This window comes from Anopheles funestus, chromosome 3RL (genome assembly GCF_943734845.2).
Source record: "Anopheles funestus chromosome 3RL, idAnoFuneDA-416_04, whole genome shotgun sequence".
NCBI lineage: Eukaryota > Metazoa > Arthropoda > Insecta > Diptera > Culicidae > Anopheles > Anopheles funestus.
In genome coordinates this window covers 2549214-2566864 of record NC_064599.1, presented here as the reverse complement: position 1 = coordinate 2566864, position 17651 = coordinate 2549214, and the positions used below count along the sequence as shown (strand labels likewise).

The window sequence follows — 17651 nt, the reverse complement described above, 5'->3', positions numbered from 1 at the left end:
CTTCGGGAAGTTGGAACAAATATTCATTTAAAATTGAGTAATTTTTATATTCTCCAACATATTTGGACAAATTCCTACGCAATTCCTCAATGTTTTACTCCAACATAATTTTAAATGATGCTCTTACGGCATTCGCCCACAGTTAGGTCCAATCTTGCGATCTCCGAACACTATTTTACCACACTGTTTTGTGTACCTTAGTCAACCCGTCGGCCCATGGCCACGGGACCACACGGCTGACATCAGAAATAACGGCATCGAGTGCCTCGTAGCGGTTCCGCTCCTTACTGTTCCCGGCTCGCCGAACGGAACATCCGCAATGATTTATGTTTATAAATACAATCGTTTTGTATATTTAAATTAAATACGCCAACAGCATTTTGAGCGCCTTGTATACCCACCCAACACAAAATGCCCCGTTGGCGACTTCCTTCCACCGATGCATCGCGGATTTTAGAGTTATGGACCAGAATGTGAGATATCTACTGCAGGGAAAATTCGATTCCCGCACTCAGTTATCGTCTAAACGGATTCACGGATATCAGCCTTTACCAGGACCCAACTCTACCGAGAAGACTGCAGAATGTGACGCGGTTGTGAATGTTCCCCGTTTTCCTTTTCCACGATTTTTCGAACCACGTCGTCGTCTATCAAGAGGATGTACACTTAACTGGATTCTGGACGGATTTCTGATTACTGCCGGATTTGGTGCCTTTAACAAATCGATCATTGTTCCCTGTTGTGCAGTGCAGTCCACTTCACATTGGTCATACGTTTTTGGACAAGTGAAAAACATAGGTTCGAATTGAAAAGTGTGGTTAGATGGGGTTTTTGTGTTGCCATCACTAATGGACATGTGATTCGCATGACTTCATGACACGAGCATTACTTCTTCTCGTTATAATATGTAAGATCATTGCATGATAATTGAAAGCTCAGTAAACATTAGTAACTTAATAGACTTTCAACCTCAATTAAAGCTACTTCACTAAACTTGGAGCATACTTTTAGTATATTTATAAACAATATTAAACATTCTTATCGAATATTCTGCAATAACGATATACCGTGTGATTTCCAACATCCTTCACAAACTTTAAACAAAGCTCAGGTAAGAGACACATTAATCACTCATCACCATTAATGGTTGATAAAAACTGCGAACGACTACAAACTTCAAGTAACGACCGTTGCAGGGAGTCAATTGATGCTGTGAAACTCGTCCAGACACCTGACACTGCACACAATCTCCCGTGCAGCTGCCCGAGACTAACCGAACAGAAAATGGGGATTGTGCATGAATATTTCATATTTAATCTGCAGAGTTTAATTGTGCACATTACCTATTTAAATGGGCCCATCATTCGCAGTTGCAGCTAGACAGTGTACCGCACCGTCCCTATACTATTCGACACACCGGACACAACGGCTACCGAACAATGGGACAAGACAAGAACGCAAGAATTGAGAAATCTCAGGATGATGATTTGCCCGGTAGCTGGTTTCCGAGGCGTTCCCACATCCTTGACCACCGGTTCGGAATCATCATTTTATTCGCTTTTCAATTCCAACACCGATTTGGTAGCCGTACACCGATACTGCTGCTGTTTCTGCGTCTGCTTCTGCGGTATGCATCAACTTCGCAACCGTTGATGCTGGATGAACACGGACAATGTGGAAAAGGTAGCAGATGAATGCACCACGCCAGATCGCATCGTCTGGAAAGGATACCGATAGGTATGCTGGTGGGAGGAGAATCCGGTGAATCCGGTGTGCAATACCCCGGAAACCAAAAGTCGACCCATTCTACGGTGGGGCGGGGGTTTTTGAGGAACCGTTTTGCCTGATGTAACTTCCACTTACTGTCCGACCAGAGTGGTAATCACACGGGTACGGGAAACGGTAATTTTCATTCAAATTCGATTAAGCTCGTTAGCTACGGTTTGGGAATTCGGCTTGAAACGGTCCTGATCACTGCGCTGGTTCCGTTTTTGGCAAAGCGTCCTTTACGGCGAACAATTGAACAACGACGGTACCTGATGTAATGTGGGTAGAATTGCCGAAACAAAATGGTAAAACTGTAAAGGGCGGGGTGTGGGTTTTGGGTTAATTTTAATTCACTGGTTCTTATTCTGTACGAGAAATGGTTACTTCGAATGGCCAATCGAAAGGATCTCAAGCGACATACTACGAAAGTAGTCTTTTACTGGTTTTTTGATCAATTTGGAAAAAAACTACCAAGATTTTTTGATAAGAGAACTTAAATACATTGACTGATGTAATTCCTAATTTAAACATTATTACTTTTGCGGTTTTTTAAATCTTTAACTGTGATAATATTAATTTTCCTAAAAATGTCTATAATGTTATTCACTCTAATTTATCTCTTAAAGTCCTATATATCCTATCCATTTTTCCTTCTCCCCAAAAAAAAATAGCTCAACAAAGACTGCCTAACAATAATGCCATCGGTGTGAACACGGGCATTGAAAACACTCGGTAATCACTGTAAGTAACGAGCAAAGCCACCGACAATGACGATTAATTATCCCGCCGGAACCAGCGGTAGGTGCCAAAGCACGAAAAGACACAAAAGGATGTGCAAGTTTGCATAAAATTTTATTTCAAACCCCCTCTTGTACCTCCGTACACCATTGGCCATCGAATACTCCAGACTATGGAAATAGACAACACACAAAACTTTCCTTCGCATAATGCAGGAATTTGCCTTTATCCAGCATATCCCTTCGGCTAAGTTTTCCCTTGGCAAAGGGCAAAATAAAAAAAAAACACTCACACACCCACACATACAACGACCGGAAACGACCAGTTAACCGGTGCTTCCGAAGTGTCCGAGATCAAACCGGACCGGAAGATACCCGAATACCCACAGCGCCCGAAGCAAGTCAACAGTTTTGTCTATTTCCATTGCTTACGGTTGGCATTAATTGCAATTAGAAGCACATTATCAATCCCACCGTAACCCGGGTCGGTACCGGAACCGGTCGGTGGATTTGCCTTTGTATGGGGGGGGGACAAAGTAAAACAAGAAGCCGTTATTGTTACTCCGGCTTACGAGCCAATCCCCTTGTGCGAAGTCGAAAGGATTAACTCGGAACGTTGGGGTTTTTTGGTGCCGAAAGGTGCCGAAAGGAGGTGATTACGCACCGGTTAAGAAACTGTCCGCAGTTGAAACGAAATTGACCATTCCGGGTACGTGGCAGCATCGTTCTCGTATGGTGCATGCGGTTTTAAGCCTACGAACTCAGCCAGCCAACAACGTTTGATGATGGTCCTTTTCTAGCAGCAAAACACTAGATGCTCCCTAGAACTCGGGTGCCAAATCCTATCCATCTGCTGGATATCCCTTCATCCTCAAGACACCTTCATTTACATGACCCTTGACCAATCTGCCCGGCCAGGACACGTCTGCCAAAGCGGACGGTAATTATTATGCTTCCACACTCCATGGCACAGATAAGTTAATCGTAAATGCAATTTGAATCGTTTGCATTTTTAAACCGGAACCCGGTTCCTTCATCCGGCACATCAATTGTCATTTACTGACCTTACTGGGGGAGGGCGATTATTCGTGTCTAGTTGATGTTGATGCCCATTGCCGTTGTTTTCTACAATCAGAATTATTTGAAACGGCCTATTACGCTCCGGTCCATAGATGCTAGGGGTTATGTACGCTCATAACTTTATATTAAATTGGTCCATAACGCACACACACGGCATGCAGAAGATACTGGAAAGGTGCAAGTGTTCTTTCGACCGGAAAAACGGACCGTGAACGTGTGCAACAAATTTTGAACAAAGTGTTAATGGTTAACAATTTAGATTGTTATGAGCATGTGAATGAAGATTAACATAAATTGGTTGCTAAATACTCCATGCATAAGTAAACCAATGATTATAATCAATACACAACTGGCACACCCTTTAAAAAGGACTTTTAGTATCCTTGACGTATGAAACTTCAACGATATAATGATCGAAATTCCTTCCTACGGTTCAAATATTTCTATTCTTAACAAACATTCCCTAGTGCCATCAATGTTTCATGAATCATTGGTTGGCAAATAATTGCATGGATAATTAATCCAAAATCTGTATCCTAAAGCGTTCTATTGTTAATATTAATGTTGCCCGTTTTTCCCTAAACGACCACCAACAGTCACATAAATCTCATTAGAGATTCCTTCAAGATATAGCTAGGAATGGCAACTTGTACCTACCCACGCCATCGCGCCATCCTTCTTCACGATACAATAACTGCCCCACTAGCAAATTGCAAACAATTGTGCTAATATTTTCCATTTCCTCCTGTTTTTTTTCCCAACGCAGGTTTTACCATACCTCTCAGCGACTTCCGGACATTCAAATGTGGGCCAAACAGCAACAGCAACACCAATATAATCAATGTGAAGACCAACTCCTCCCGGCATCTGTCGGTAAGTGCTTCCTCTAGCGCCGGCAACCACCCGGACGCAAGCCCCACTGCACCGGGGCCGATCGTAACGATTCGTGCGGCAGCCTCCTCCGGTCACGGTGCTGGCACCACCTTCGTCACCAGCGGCCAGCAGCAAGTGCTGCTCGCATCGATAGGCGCAAAATCTGGCCGTAATAATCCTAATTATGGCATCAGCAGTAACAATAATGGGCCCAATCGCCGCGATGGCACCGGGGTCGAACTGCTGGCCAGCACAACTCCGTCACCAGCGAGCTGTTCCGCTGCGAACGGAACGACAACTGCGCCGACGACGATGGCTACGCTAATTTATGCCGAAGCAACCCCCGTTGCGCCGATTGTAGCGGCGGCCGCTGCAGCTCAAGTGTCCGATAAGCGGCAAGATAAATCATCGCTCGTTTCATCGTACCACAAGTCCGTAACGGCGGCTACAACAACAGGTCGACAACAGCCATCGTTGCTACTGCAGGCCCAACCCGCCAACGGTACGCATCACCCTGCTCAGCAACAGCATCGTCGGGAGCAACAGTCAAGTACCGCCATTTTCCAGCCACAGCAAATACCGGCACCACCCCCAACACAGCCCGACCCATCCACCGGGTACGATACCACGGCGGCCATATTTCGCGATCGCAGCATAGAAGAAACGGAAGCCGCACATGATTTATTGTCACTGTCGCAGAGCTTACCGCCCCTGACAGCGCCGTGCGTCGTCACGATCCTACATCCTTCGGGTACTTCTGCGTCCACGGATCCGCTGCCACTGCCGGACCCGGCCAGTCCCGTACTGCGCCCCAACAACCTAACCAATGGAGCACAAAATCATCAGCACCAGCCGAATACCGTCGGCCAGGGCGGTATCATCAGCATCGTGGAGGCGGCATCGGCAGCTAATTACCAGTGTCCGCCCGGATCGGGTCCAATCTCGATGATAATACCCTGCTACGAGCTAACGGCAACGATGTCCACCTCGGCTCACAGCGATGGTGAAAGCGCAACAACGATAAAAACCATCTCACCACCACCAACCGGTCCGCTGACGCCTCCGACGTCCGAACACTCGTCCGACACGGAATGCTCCGGAAGTTCCGTTTCGCCCGGTACCTCCTCGTCGTCTTCGTCCTGCTCATCCTCGAGCGTGTTCTCCTTCGTACACTCAAGTTCCTCGTCAATCTCTTCCAAGTATTCACCATCACGCTCATCAAACGGTACTCCCCCGGCAACGGAGAGTGTCAACTGTACGCCGTCGACCGGCCGTCGAGCGAGTCGTCGACCACAGCCATCAACCAGCAGCTCCGTCACATCGGTGATTGTCAATGGTTCAACACTTTCGGCGAACACAACGGCATCGTCTACAGTGACTCGCAAGCACAAATCTTCCACACCCGCTTCGGGCCAACCAGCGGCCAAAGCTCCTGTACTGTCGAGTTCCAGCGCTAAGGTTGTTGTGGCCGTACCTGGGCAGAAGATCTCCAGCAGTAAGGCGGCTGAGCTGTACACCTATGATGATCTTATCTCTAGCGATGGACGATCGAAAAATCGTAAGAAGGCTTCCAAGGATACTGTCCAAGCTCAGGCAGCAGCAGGAACTGTGTCCACAACAAATTCCCCCAAACCGGGACACTGTCCTCCAGCGGCTTCGAAAGCGGACGATCAGCCCACGGCTGACTGTGACTCGGCCGGAGAGTCTCCGAGTGCTCCGAACGGTAGTTCCAATGGAAAAGGCAAGTACAAGTGTCCCGAGTGCGGTAAGCAGTACGCCACTTCCAGTAATCTCTCGCGCCACAAGCAAACTCATCGAAGTTTGGACTCACAGTCGGCTAAAAAGTGTGTCACCTGTGGCAAGGCGTATGTTTCCATGCCGGCCCTGGCAATGCATCTGCTAACGCACAAGCTATCGCACAGCTGTGGCGTCTGTGGCAAGCTATTCTCACGACCCTGGCTTTTGCAGGGCCATTTACGGTCACACACGGGCGAAAAACCATATGGTTGCGGTCACTGCGGTAAGGCGTTTGCCGATCGATCGAACTTGCGAGCGCACATGCAGACACACTCCACGGACAAGAACTTCGAGTGCAACCGGTGTCACAAAACGTTCGCACTCAAGTCGTACCTCAACAAACATCTCGAGTCGGCCTGCTACAAAGATGACGATCCGAACGGGAATACATCCGGTGGTGGAGAGAACTCTCCGATCACGATGATCGGTGGACGGAAGATCTTCCACAGCAGTCAGGATATCGATCGTGATGAGTATGCGATGCGAATGGCGAGCGGTAGACAGAACTTTCACAACGATGACAGCTGCTCTACCACCACGATCGATGTGGTAACGGCCGATCCGGGAGATGACGACGATGAAGAAGATATCGATATCATAACGACGTAATGGACGTCACCGTCAATGTTACGGACACTATCAGCTTTGTGTGCATGAAGTTCCTTTTCCCAAACCTTATCTTCTGGAAATATTTTTTAAATTACCCTTTTTTATTTCACTATTCGTCTTCTTCGATAACAGTTCGTCTTCCATGTTTTATATTTATGTTCTTCTTTATGTTTCATACCCTCTCACAAAAACGTAACCTGACCCACAGGAAACAGACTCAAAACCCAAACCATCAACCCTCCAAATTACTGTCATCCGTACCTCGGATCGGAAAACTCGTACCGGAAATATCAGAACTCGTTTCCTCGCGCCGGGTCGTCTTCAATTTCCCTGCTCTACGGTATACTCTTAACGCGCAAAAATATCTCTCCGGCCTCGTGGCCACAGGAAATTGACAGAAATCTAAAATTGCTGCTCAACACAAACTTCTCCTTCTGCGTTAGTAGCTGCGAGACAGGTGTGAAAAATTAAACGTTTCCACGTGCTGTGGCTGGAGTTGATTCGGTGGCAAAAAGCGGAAATTAGTTGGATTTTCAAATCCGGCTCACTTGCCAACTGGTTTGGTTTTGATACATGGAGGAATGGAAATTTAATATCGTGTGGTACATGAACAAGAGCCCAGGTCCATAACCTTGAGTAATGGATGCCTTTCATTTTGATACCGGGTCTAGTACACAGATATCTGTTTACATAAATAGGTCAAGTACTTCCGTTGCGTCTTCAATCGCTGGTACAACAAAGTTTTCCATCTGCCTGTGATGATGGCTTTTTGGTCCGGTGTTACTATAGAATCTCCTACAAACTAATCAACCAAACGAAAGACTCGAAAATTTGAATAACTTAGTTCTAATTTACAACAAATTGAAGAATTTGCATGGAATGCCGTGAGAGAAAGGGAGATCATTTTCATTTTCGTATGGCACAGGGTACCAACAAGGAAAAAAAACCCTTTCCACCATTCACCATTTTACCCAAAAAGCGCACAAGAATGACATTCCATTTGCGAACGAAGCGCGCTCACACTTTTCGACAACCACCGGTAAGGACCTCCGGTAAGGTGCTCCGGAACCGGGGACAGAAGCGCACATTGATGAAAAGTAATTTCGAAAGAAAATAAATTACTTTTAAATGATGACTCATTGCCGTTTGGTAGCTCCGATACGCGGAACGCCCCCCCGAATTCGAGGAACGCAGGACGCCGTATATCGCAAACCGTTGCGCACCGGAAGCGGACGCTACCGGTGCTCAATTTGGTGGCAAAAGGTGGGTGATTTGTCCTCCGGTAGCTCCAGCTAGAAGACGTTCATTAAACGAGGGTTTCGGTATTTTTCTACCAGTTTTTTTTTTTGCTTCCTTCGCTACGCGCAATAGCTACACAAATATTTTGCACCGCATCACCTATTTGCCAACAAAACAACGAACCCCCAAGCAAGCGGCAAGTTAAGTTGAGCGGAATGGCAAACAACTAGTTCGGTGCGTTACCCGCTAGAGGGAGGGCGTACGATTTATCGAAGAACGCTTCCTTTCGGGCGCACTTCCGAGAACAAAACCAAAACCGCGTACCGAAACATCCTCACTCGTTACAAAGTAGCAAACAACGGTACGAGAGAGAAAAAAAACCGAGCTTTTCACCGGAACTAGCACCGTCTAGTCTGACGCCGCCTCGAGAACTTGCTCGTCCCAGCTTGGACGGAACGGTTGGAGCGGTGACATTCTAAACTAGCTCGCTTCCTCCACCTCGCACACATTCCTTCTCTCGATGATGGTAATGATGATGATGATAAGGATGAAAATGGCGCAACAGGATGTACCATTCACCCATCGTTGCGAGAAAGCAAAGTCCGCTTAGTTTTCCACGCTTCCAAGCGCCAGTGTATTTGACAACATTGGACGTAACGAGCGGCTGCTTCAGTAACACCAGCCAGCCAGTTTATTAATGGATCCACCCATTCGTGGCGTCCTTTGTATGGGACCACCGTTCACGTTCCGGGAAGATAGACGCTCCACACGGTGGAATGAATCCTCTCAAATGTTTTCCATCAAAGAATGGTTTAGTTTGGTTTCCGTTTTTGTGACGGAGGTACCGCTTTTTTTCTTGATGTCTCTTGCCTCCATCAGACTCCAAAACCCCTCAATTCGTCCCGAACTCACCCAAAAAACACGATACGATCCTGGCCCTATCTATCGATCTTGCGACAGTCAATTTCGTTTGAAAAATTGCGTTATTGGAAATTGATGACTTCTCGGCCGGCAAATGACAACCGGAATTTGTTTTCGCGCGGTAACGCGGATTGAGGTTGCGTCATTGTGTTTGTGCGAGTTTATTTTTTTCGCTGTGCTATGCGTACGATAGTAGTCACAAGGCACAATTCTCCAAATGGTGACGATTTGAAAAGGTGACAATTTTCTGTAAGTAATCAGCAGATTGAAGCTACTTAATCAAGTGCTGATGCTTATATTTCCTTCTAGAAAAGACAGAATAAAAAGTTCCTTGTAATAGGAAATAAACAATATTTCCGTTGAAATCTTTCTGAAACAGTTCTGAAACCACAAAAATGTGCGACCAATTTTTAACGATGGTCAAATCATCACCCAGCAAAAGCATAAAAATTCATAACATGTAGACAACGGGTCGGGAAACGTGTGACCTAAAAAACAACCCACATTGGACCACGCTGAAGTTCCCGCCTCGTAATGACACTTTCCATCAATCTTCACTACTTTACGTCAAACATTTGGTACGGAGTGGTTCGAACAAAAAAAAAAATCACAACCTTCAAAACAGAGCGAGATGAAAGATGTCACACCATTTTCGAAACCGATCAAAATACACTCCAGGACGCCAATATCTAACGCTCCGATCGTGTTGCTCATGGTACATGGTCTAGCATGCGAAACGATCGCCGAGGTTAAAGGTTTGCTCTACCCGTAACAAAAAAAATCACCCACAGCTCACTCAAAACGCTATCATTTCCACTCGCTTCCGGTGTATCCACGGCTTCCAGCCTACGGAACAGTAACTATCTGGTCCGTACCATCGTCAAACCTTCCAGCGGTAAAATCATTATCAATCTTCATTACCAACGAACGGGAACCCTTAGGTACTCGTCATTTCAAAACACTTTTCATTTTTGTTTCGCTTTTTTAAAACCCCTTTCCAGAGCAGTAAAAGCAAAAGCAAAAAAACACATCTTCCCTAAACAAACATCAAACTGATTTTAATAAACCTTCTTCATCGGCGTCATTTTCCCGCGCGAAGTACAAATCACGTGGAGCAATCACGCTAAGGCACACGTCAAAACTGACCACATGCAAAATGGAAGGCATACAAAAAAACGAGAGGAAAAAATTGTGTTTTGCTATCGCAAATGTCAATTATTTTATAGAAAGTATTCCACCTTCTTTTTTAAATACCCATCCCCTAATCACACAACCAAACACATCGGTTGATAAAGCGATAGCGAACTTTTTGCGTAGCAAAAAAAACTGATAAAGTGAACAAACAACAAAACCAAACGAGAAAAATACTAATAACGAACCGAAATGTCAAAATGACAGATCGCAAATCGGAAACCAGAACGGTAGCTAAATGGAACCAGCATGGCGGCATTGTGAAAATTGTGCAAAACGGTGATTCGATTTCCGTGCAATATAGTGTAATGATAAGTTCATGCAGACAGGGCAAAATGGGTACAGGACCTTGGCCAAACAAAAAAAAAACACTCACAACAAAATTTGAATGAAAAGCAATACCCAGCCACATACCGCTGTGGCTGAAACAAAAAAAGGTTGTTAAATTTGAAACAAAAACGAAAGGAAATACAAAAACAAACTATCTATTATCAATTTCTGACATCAATTGGAGTCCCCGCGAGGGCGGGAGGGAGAGCCTGGTGGAGGCTAAAGGCAAAGACAGAAAACTCATTCTTCCATAAAGTAGCGTTTGCTGAACTTTTCTACTAGAGAGAGAGATACAGAGAGCGAGAGCGAAAACGTTAAAAAGAAATACTTATACTATAGATTTATTTAGCGTATTTAGAACGTAGGAAAAACAAACTAAACAAATTACTGCACTAGGCTGTATCTACGATTCGAACAAAAAAAGGAGTTTGCTTTACGTTTTTTGAGATAAAAAAAAATTACACCGCTTCAACGGTAACCGCCCGTTAGATTGTTATTCGCAATTAGCGTTTCGCTTCGGTTTAGCAAAATTAAATTAAAAAACTCTTTTCCCTACTATTGCAGCTCTTCTTCATAAATAGCAGAACAAAAAAACGGACGATAGATGGTAGTATCGAGCGTGTGCAATACAATTCGTAATGAGTAGCAATTGTAAGCAGCCACGTTTAAGGATTAAGATAATAAGTAACAGTAACGCAAAACATGCAAAACAACCAGAGTGATCAAAACGATATGAGAGAAAATTCTGCAAACGATATACAGATGCGAAATTATATATACACTTATTTTAAGTAAGCAATATATGATATAAGCGAAATAAGCGTAAGCGTAACAGCAGAAGTTAAGTACTCCTAAATAGTAAAAAAAAACAAAGCAGTACCGCATAGCGTACCGAAATTTGAAAGCAATCTATAAAACATGAAAGTGGTATAAACAAACACTCAACTTACACATACAATGATTGAAATGTATAAGCAATACCTAATGAAAACCAATCAAGCAACGAAAACAAAACAACTGAATAATGCAGCGTTAATGAGTCCATTACTGCTGCAAAACTGTACAGCAGCAGCACAGTGACTGTACAAACACCTGCACGTGTACCCCTGGACCATCCAAATCAAAACGAAACCGAGAACGGCAGTGTGTAAGAAACCCCCAAAATCCCAACCCTCTCGCAAAATGAGTCCTACAAACACCAATGCAATGGCGCCGTTGGGGATGGGAATGTTTTAAACACGAAACAATGCTAAAACAAACAAAAGAAACAAACAAAAAAAACGGCACTAGATTTGCCTGCACATTGTGCACAATTTCGCTTTAATGCTAGAGAAAATGCAAGTGAAGCATGAAACGGTAACGCTTTGCGGAATTAGGCGAAAGCAGTGATTTTGTGAGTGCTAGTCCGTAGTATTTAAGCTGTAGATAATTTTCATCACAATAAGTAGTCGTACTTACAGCTTAACACAGCTGAACATGAATAAGCAATAGCATCACGATCGTCGGGGGCGCCGATGCGTCGTGAAACGTGAGGTAGCTCGTATTGGTTTTGTGATGTATGCAATGTGAGTCAATGGGAGGAAAAATAGTACGAGAAAACCCATCATTTGGATGATATATTTGAGTATGTGTATGTATAATGGTTTTGAATGTTCGACAAAGATTTGACAGTTTATACAATTGTGCTTCGGTGATCGTACAATTGGTGAGTGTTATGCATTAATTCGTTTCAATAGTCTACTAGTTACAAATTTAGTACATCGTCTCCTTGACAGCTAACCTGTCAATTGGATTTAAATTTCGTACGCCTGAAACTATGCAATAACTTGTTAATCTCTCCATTTAAAAACGAAAGTAAACATTTTGATTGCATAATTTTAGGCGCCATTAACCCAAAACTCAATTGATTAAAACTATGATCATACAATTTGTTTTCCTTTACTTTATTTAATTTTTATTATTTCTTTAAAACTGATCTAAATGCCAGTGATCAGTAATACTAATTATTGTCATCTTGCCTATCATTTTCAGCATCTTAAAACTATAATCAAAATGAGACATAAACGCATTTGAAATGGTAAACAGTCTTATCAGCTGTATTATTTATTTTTCATGCTTCAATTCGCGCACGACTGTTTTGTAGTGCAAATGGAACCAAAATGTGGATAGTATGTTACGATCAATTAGTAAACGAACGTCCATCAACGTTCACGCAAACAGCCACAAATTTACAATTGCTCTATCCCGCTTCCCCTTCCCATCCCACCAATCGAGACATAACACACACACACCGGACCACCGACGGGCGACTAATGAGCCCGTTGTTGCATTTCGATGGAATGCAGTCCCCTGCATCGTCAAACTGCACCGGACAGACGGTTGAGTGTATTTTAATTCAATCACACTCCATTTCCCGACTTCCTTCCGGGCGCGCGCAAACGGCGTGACCACGGCGGGGGAATTGTCACGGGACAAACGCGCTACAAATTCCAGCCATCGCACTAGCACTTTTCACACACGACATACAGCGCGCGTAATGACAAATGATTCGCTTCAAGCCGAACCTGTAATTGCAACCGCACACGCAACACATGCAATAAATTTGTCCACTGTCCACGCTTACGGTGGGCTGCACGTTTTGATGCAAGTAAGTGCGTAATGTAAGTAGTTGTTCGTTCATTAATTAAAACACACTTTGGCCCGAAGGTGTCCAAACAGTGCTACTAACATCTACACTGCTTCTACTCGAGTTGTTAGTCCTTTTTCCGACACAATACTACGAGTCAGATCTGGTTTAACTTCAAACAAAAACAAACCCCCCCGGTCCATGCATGTGAAACCCAAACCCAAAGGCAACGAAATAAAATGCAATCAAGATCTCTTTAAAACACTTCCAACACACATCCTTAACGTTGTGTCACTGACAGATGATAAATGTTGCTATCACTCCCATTATCGCCTGACCGATAAGATTAACTTCCATCGCATCCGGTTCGACGGTGGGAAGTCACGATGGGAAGTCTCGATTGATTGGCCGGTTTGAAGGAAGTCAATTCACTTACCCGGTTCGGCACGATCGTCCCTTGTTTCGTGCAAATATATACGAAGTTCCACTAGAAAGAGTACAAAAAAACACCCCACCAAGAAGGACGCTTAGGGGCTGTACCGAAATCAATCTCATCCTTCCTAACGCGATGATCACTTTACGACAAACCAACCAAAAAAAAAACAAGCAAATCCAACTCAAAATTATACCCACTAATGGGGATGAAGACAATGGATGGGATTTAAAAACCAAAAAAATAGACTTCAATAGGTGGATTGGAACTTCGTGATGACACAAAAAAGGACAATCTTCCATAATCAATGATCACGATTCGGTGAGCACATGCGTGTGACATCGACACCGAGAGACCGTGACCTGCCGCATAATCGTGATATCAGTCGGGGTTGGACCGATTCCGAAATAGGGCGATAAGAATAAATTTTAACCCATCCAACAACACCCTCTCCCCCCAATTCTGTTCCATGTCTTTGGGTCTGAAAAGCGAATGAAAAATGGATGAACATTTTTCCTTTGGTGGTATATCGTTTTTTTTTTGGTTCTCTTTTTCTCTCTCGTCTATCCATTCCATCTTTGCCTGCGGCCATTATTTCGGTGTCTGCAATTGATAACTTTCGTTTGGATGAAGCACACGATTGCGACCGATAGTGGGCGCATTCGGTATCGAGTAGAATGAAAGTGACACGGACAGGGACAGTTGGTACGATGGTACCAGAGTTGTGGTTGCAGCCAGTCCAAACCATCGCTGATAAAACTGTGTAACCGTACCGAACAGAGCCACAGACCTCGTGGTTGGTGGGCTCTAAAATGGACACGCTCGTTTCACATCACATCCATCGCATCGGTTCGGTGGTTGAAATTGAATCATCATTTTATCTAAAATATTATCTAAACGGAATTCAATTTCCGATCGAATTTATAACTTCGCTTTGCTTTGCGGGTTTTTTTTTGTTCACTCCCCAAAAACGGTCACCATGGTCAGTGTGTGCTCCACTATTCATCGTGTGAGCATTTTCGATTGATTCTAGTTCTCCCGCTTCGGTTTTTTGGTGCATGGTGTGAATCAATAAGAACGGAACTTGCTTTGGAAATTCAACCAAAGACCCAACTCACAAAACCCAACGAAAGGCTTATGTCGACGTACGGCGATGGACAGTGTAAAGTACGACTTACGTTTGAAGAACTATTTGCGAAGCGAAACTCCGATATCTCTGTTACGGTTGTTCACAACCAATAGTGCGATTATCGAACCATTCTTCTTCAGATGTGTTAAAATTCAACCCATAAACGAACTCTTGCAGTAGCACATTGATAAAAACAGAATGTAACAACAAAAAAGCCACTACAACACTCTACTCCCACTAAGGCAAACACATCCTACTTTACACCCCATTCGGAGACCATTTGGAACGATTTAATACGCTCCCGGGGTCGGGTTGCAAACTCTCCAATATATTTCCTACGACCAACGACCGAAGCCGACCGCGTTGTTCAGCTTGTTGAATTTTATTATCCCATTGACCACCACAGCGCGTCACTAAGCGCGGATCCTGCAAATCCACCGACAACCAGGACAGAAGTCCTTCTACAGAAGGTACCACCGAACAATCCAATCCGTTTTTTTAGCTGAAGACCGTACGGTAAGTCAACCGGTTTGGCTTGGCACCGTGATGATGCCTTCGGGAAAGTTTCTTTTTTCCACTCTCCGAAACCTTCCCCATTTCCAACGCCCCCCGGCGAGTAATGGATGTGATGATGCGGGAGTAAAAACCGCGCTTCGAATATGGCTTTTTTTATTGCCGAACGGATTTAACGCACCGGTCCTCCTGGTCCCTGGGTAACTCCGGAGACTGAAGCGCCATCATTAACACACTCCTCCGAACCGCATAAAGTGGCATGGGTGTAAAGTCACAGACTTACCTACCTACCTAGTGGTATGACGATGTCCTTATGACCTTACAACCCATCCCCATCCTTGTATGGGGTATGGTCACTGTTTTATGGTTATTGATTGTTTGTACTCTTTTTAGTGCGTTTCCGCGCCATGGTACACGGTGAAGTATCTGAATACGATCTGATAGGAAAATGGCAACGGATAAGGATGGTCTATCGGGTTTTTTGGGGCAAGTAATCGTAATGTCTTTTGCCGGGCGAGGAGGCAATTGATTTTTGGTGCACTTTTAAAAGGACATCTGTGGAACAAGTGTTTCAGGAACTTGAAATTCATGGGGTATCTTACCCAGTTTTTCAATAGATTTTATTCTAGTTAGCAAAAGTCAAAAAGAACATAGAATATTAGATCTTTCTTGACAAATTCTAGTCTAATTAGAACAGAATCCAGAAATGGCATCAACTTTGCCTCTTGAACTTGAATACCCTGGAAGTCCACTTTGAGCAATTTTTATACAACCGTTTGCCAATATAGCATTCATAGGAAATTCATGTAAAAATTCTTTTTAATTTTTCCAAATAACAGTAGTTCTTTCCCATTCTGCAACTACTCTTATACCGCGTCCATTCCATCACTACCGGGTAAGCTACGTCACAAACCAAGCTACTCCATCGGGGACACCGGAGCAAGTGTCCAAACGTCCACAACCGCTACACGAATGGAAAAATCAAAGTCTGGCGCTTTACGCAAAAAGTTCGATTAATGCTCGCTCCAGCGGACCGGGTTGTAAAAGTCATTAAAATTCATGGTACTTCGTCCCGGCTTCGGAGGGCAATTCGCAAAAAACCCTGGCCCACCCCCCGGGTTGTGTGCGGTTTTTGGATGGCAAAAGTTCGCGTTTGTCTGGAAGTGTTGTTTTCATTTCCACCATCACCATCACCACCATAACCCGAGCGGCAATTGCTCTTCAGTTCGAACCTTCAAAAGAAAAAACAAGGAAAAGGACAGTGAAAACTCAAACTGCAAACAAAAATTGCGCCAAAGCTGCCTTTAAACGGACCATGGCCACCGAATGGGGTTATGGTTCGTTTACCGTCCAAAGTGGGAAAAGCGGGAAAGCAACAAGCGGGAAAAACCGTTCACTCACAAGATCGCATTGGTGATGAAGCACTACCACAAAAGGTTTGGAGCGAGAGCCACCCAAAAATCATCCAGGCTCTTTAACCGAAACATTGTCAACCGAAACGAAACCGCTTTGTGTGTGTGGCGTTTTTTTGACAAGCAGCACACTGCGTGGCACATTTCATGCCAACGCGTGTTCTTTTTCCTTTTTTTACTATTTTTTTAGTGGCCCGTTTGTTCACTTAAGAACATCACGGATGAAGTGTGGCGAATCGTTTCACATCTCACCCCCAAAAACCAACTTTCCTTACCATCGGAACGATGCAACGAATGCTTTTTCTTTAAATTCAATTAAAAATAATTACATAATTTCAAACCCATTCAAAAGGGGTGGTAAGGGGGAGAGGAAGGACAAAGGGGGTGGAGGACAAGGGGTCGATGAATGAAAGGGCAACATTACCACCACCACCCCGTTCCAAATGCGGAGGAAAATTGCGATTTTATAATGAACAAAAGAAATGATTCTATTTCCAATTGCAACCCAATGGAAGGGATTTTCACCGTCCCGAATGCGCTTGCACGAGCGGGACCGGCCAGAACAAAAGGAGTTCTCGGCACAAAAAAGAAGGAACGCTCGATTTTCAATTTCCCGCTTTGCTAGAATTGCTTCTAATACGGTAGCAATACGGAAGGGAAAAACCCGACTGTGTGCCAGCAAGAGCACGTCGGCGGTACCTGGTGTTAGCTGGTGAACAACTGCCCCCGGCCCTGGTTGATGCTGCAAACCACCCACTTCGTTTCCTGGGTGCGGACTGGGGAAAACTGCACCGAAGTAGCATTCTTTACTGTAGTGGTATTGTTTCTCTTCTCGGGATAGTTTCTTCCTTCTGTCGGATTCACGTCGCGCACGGAAGACGCACACGCAGTACACAAGCGAACGGAACGAATGTGATAAGATGCTGAGTTTCAAAAATAAAAAAAAAAACTCCTCAAATCTCGCACACTATGGTCACCATTGTGTTGTGGTGAC

General features: G+C 44.4%; 2 protein-coding genes across 3 annotated transcripts in view; both read left to right on the top strand.

The window, feature by feature from the left end:
* Nucleotides 1-13833, top strand: part of LOC125771138 (mucin-5AC-like) — a 37371-nt gene extending 23538 nt beyond the window's left edge. Inside the window, exon 2 of the mRNA XM_049441504.1 lies at nucleotides 4351-13833. Within this exon, the coding sequence (XP_049297461.1) occupies nucleotides 4351-6863 (2513 nt within the window). The 3' untranslated portion in view covers nucleotides 6864-13833. The remainder of the gene's footprint in view (nucleotides 1-4350) is intronic.
* The window catches only part of LOC125771157 (protein yellow-like), a 486298-nt gene that overhangs the window by 59687 nt on the left and 408960 nt on the right, over nucleotides 1-17651 (top strand). The window lies entirely within an intron of this gene.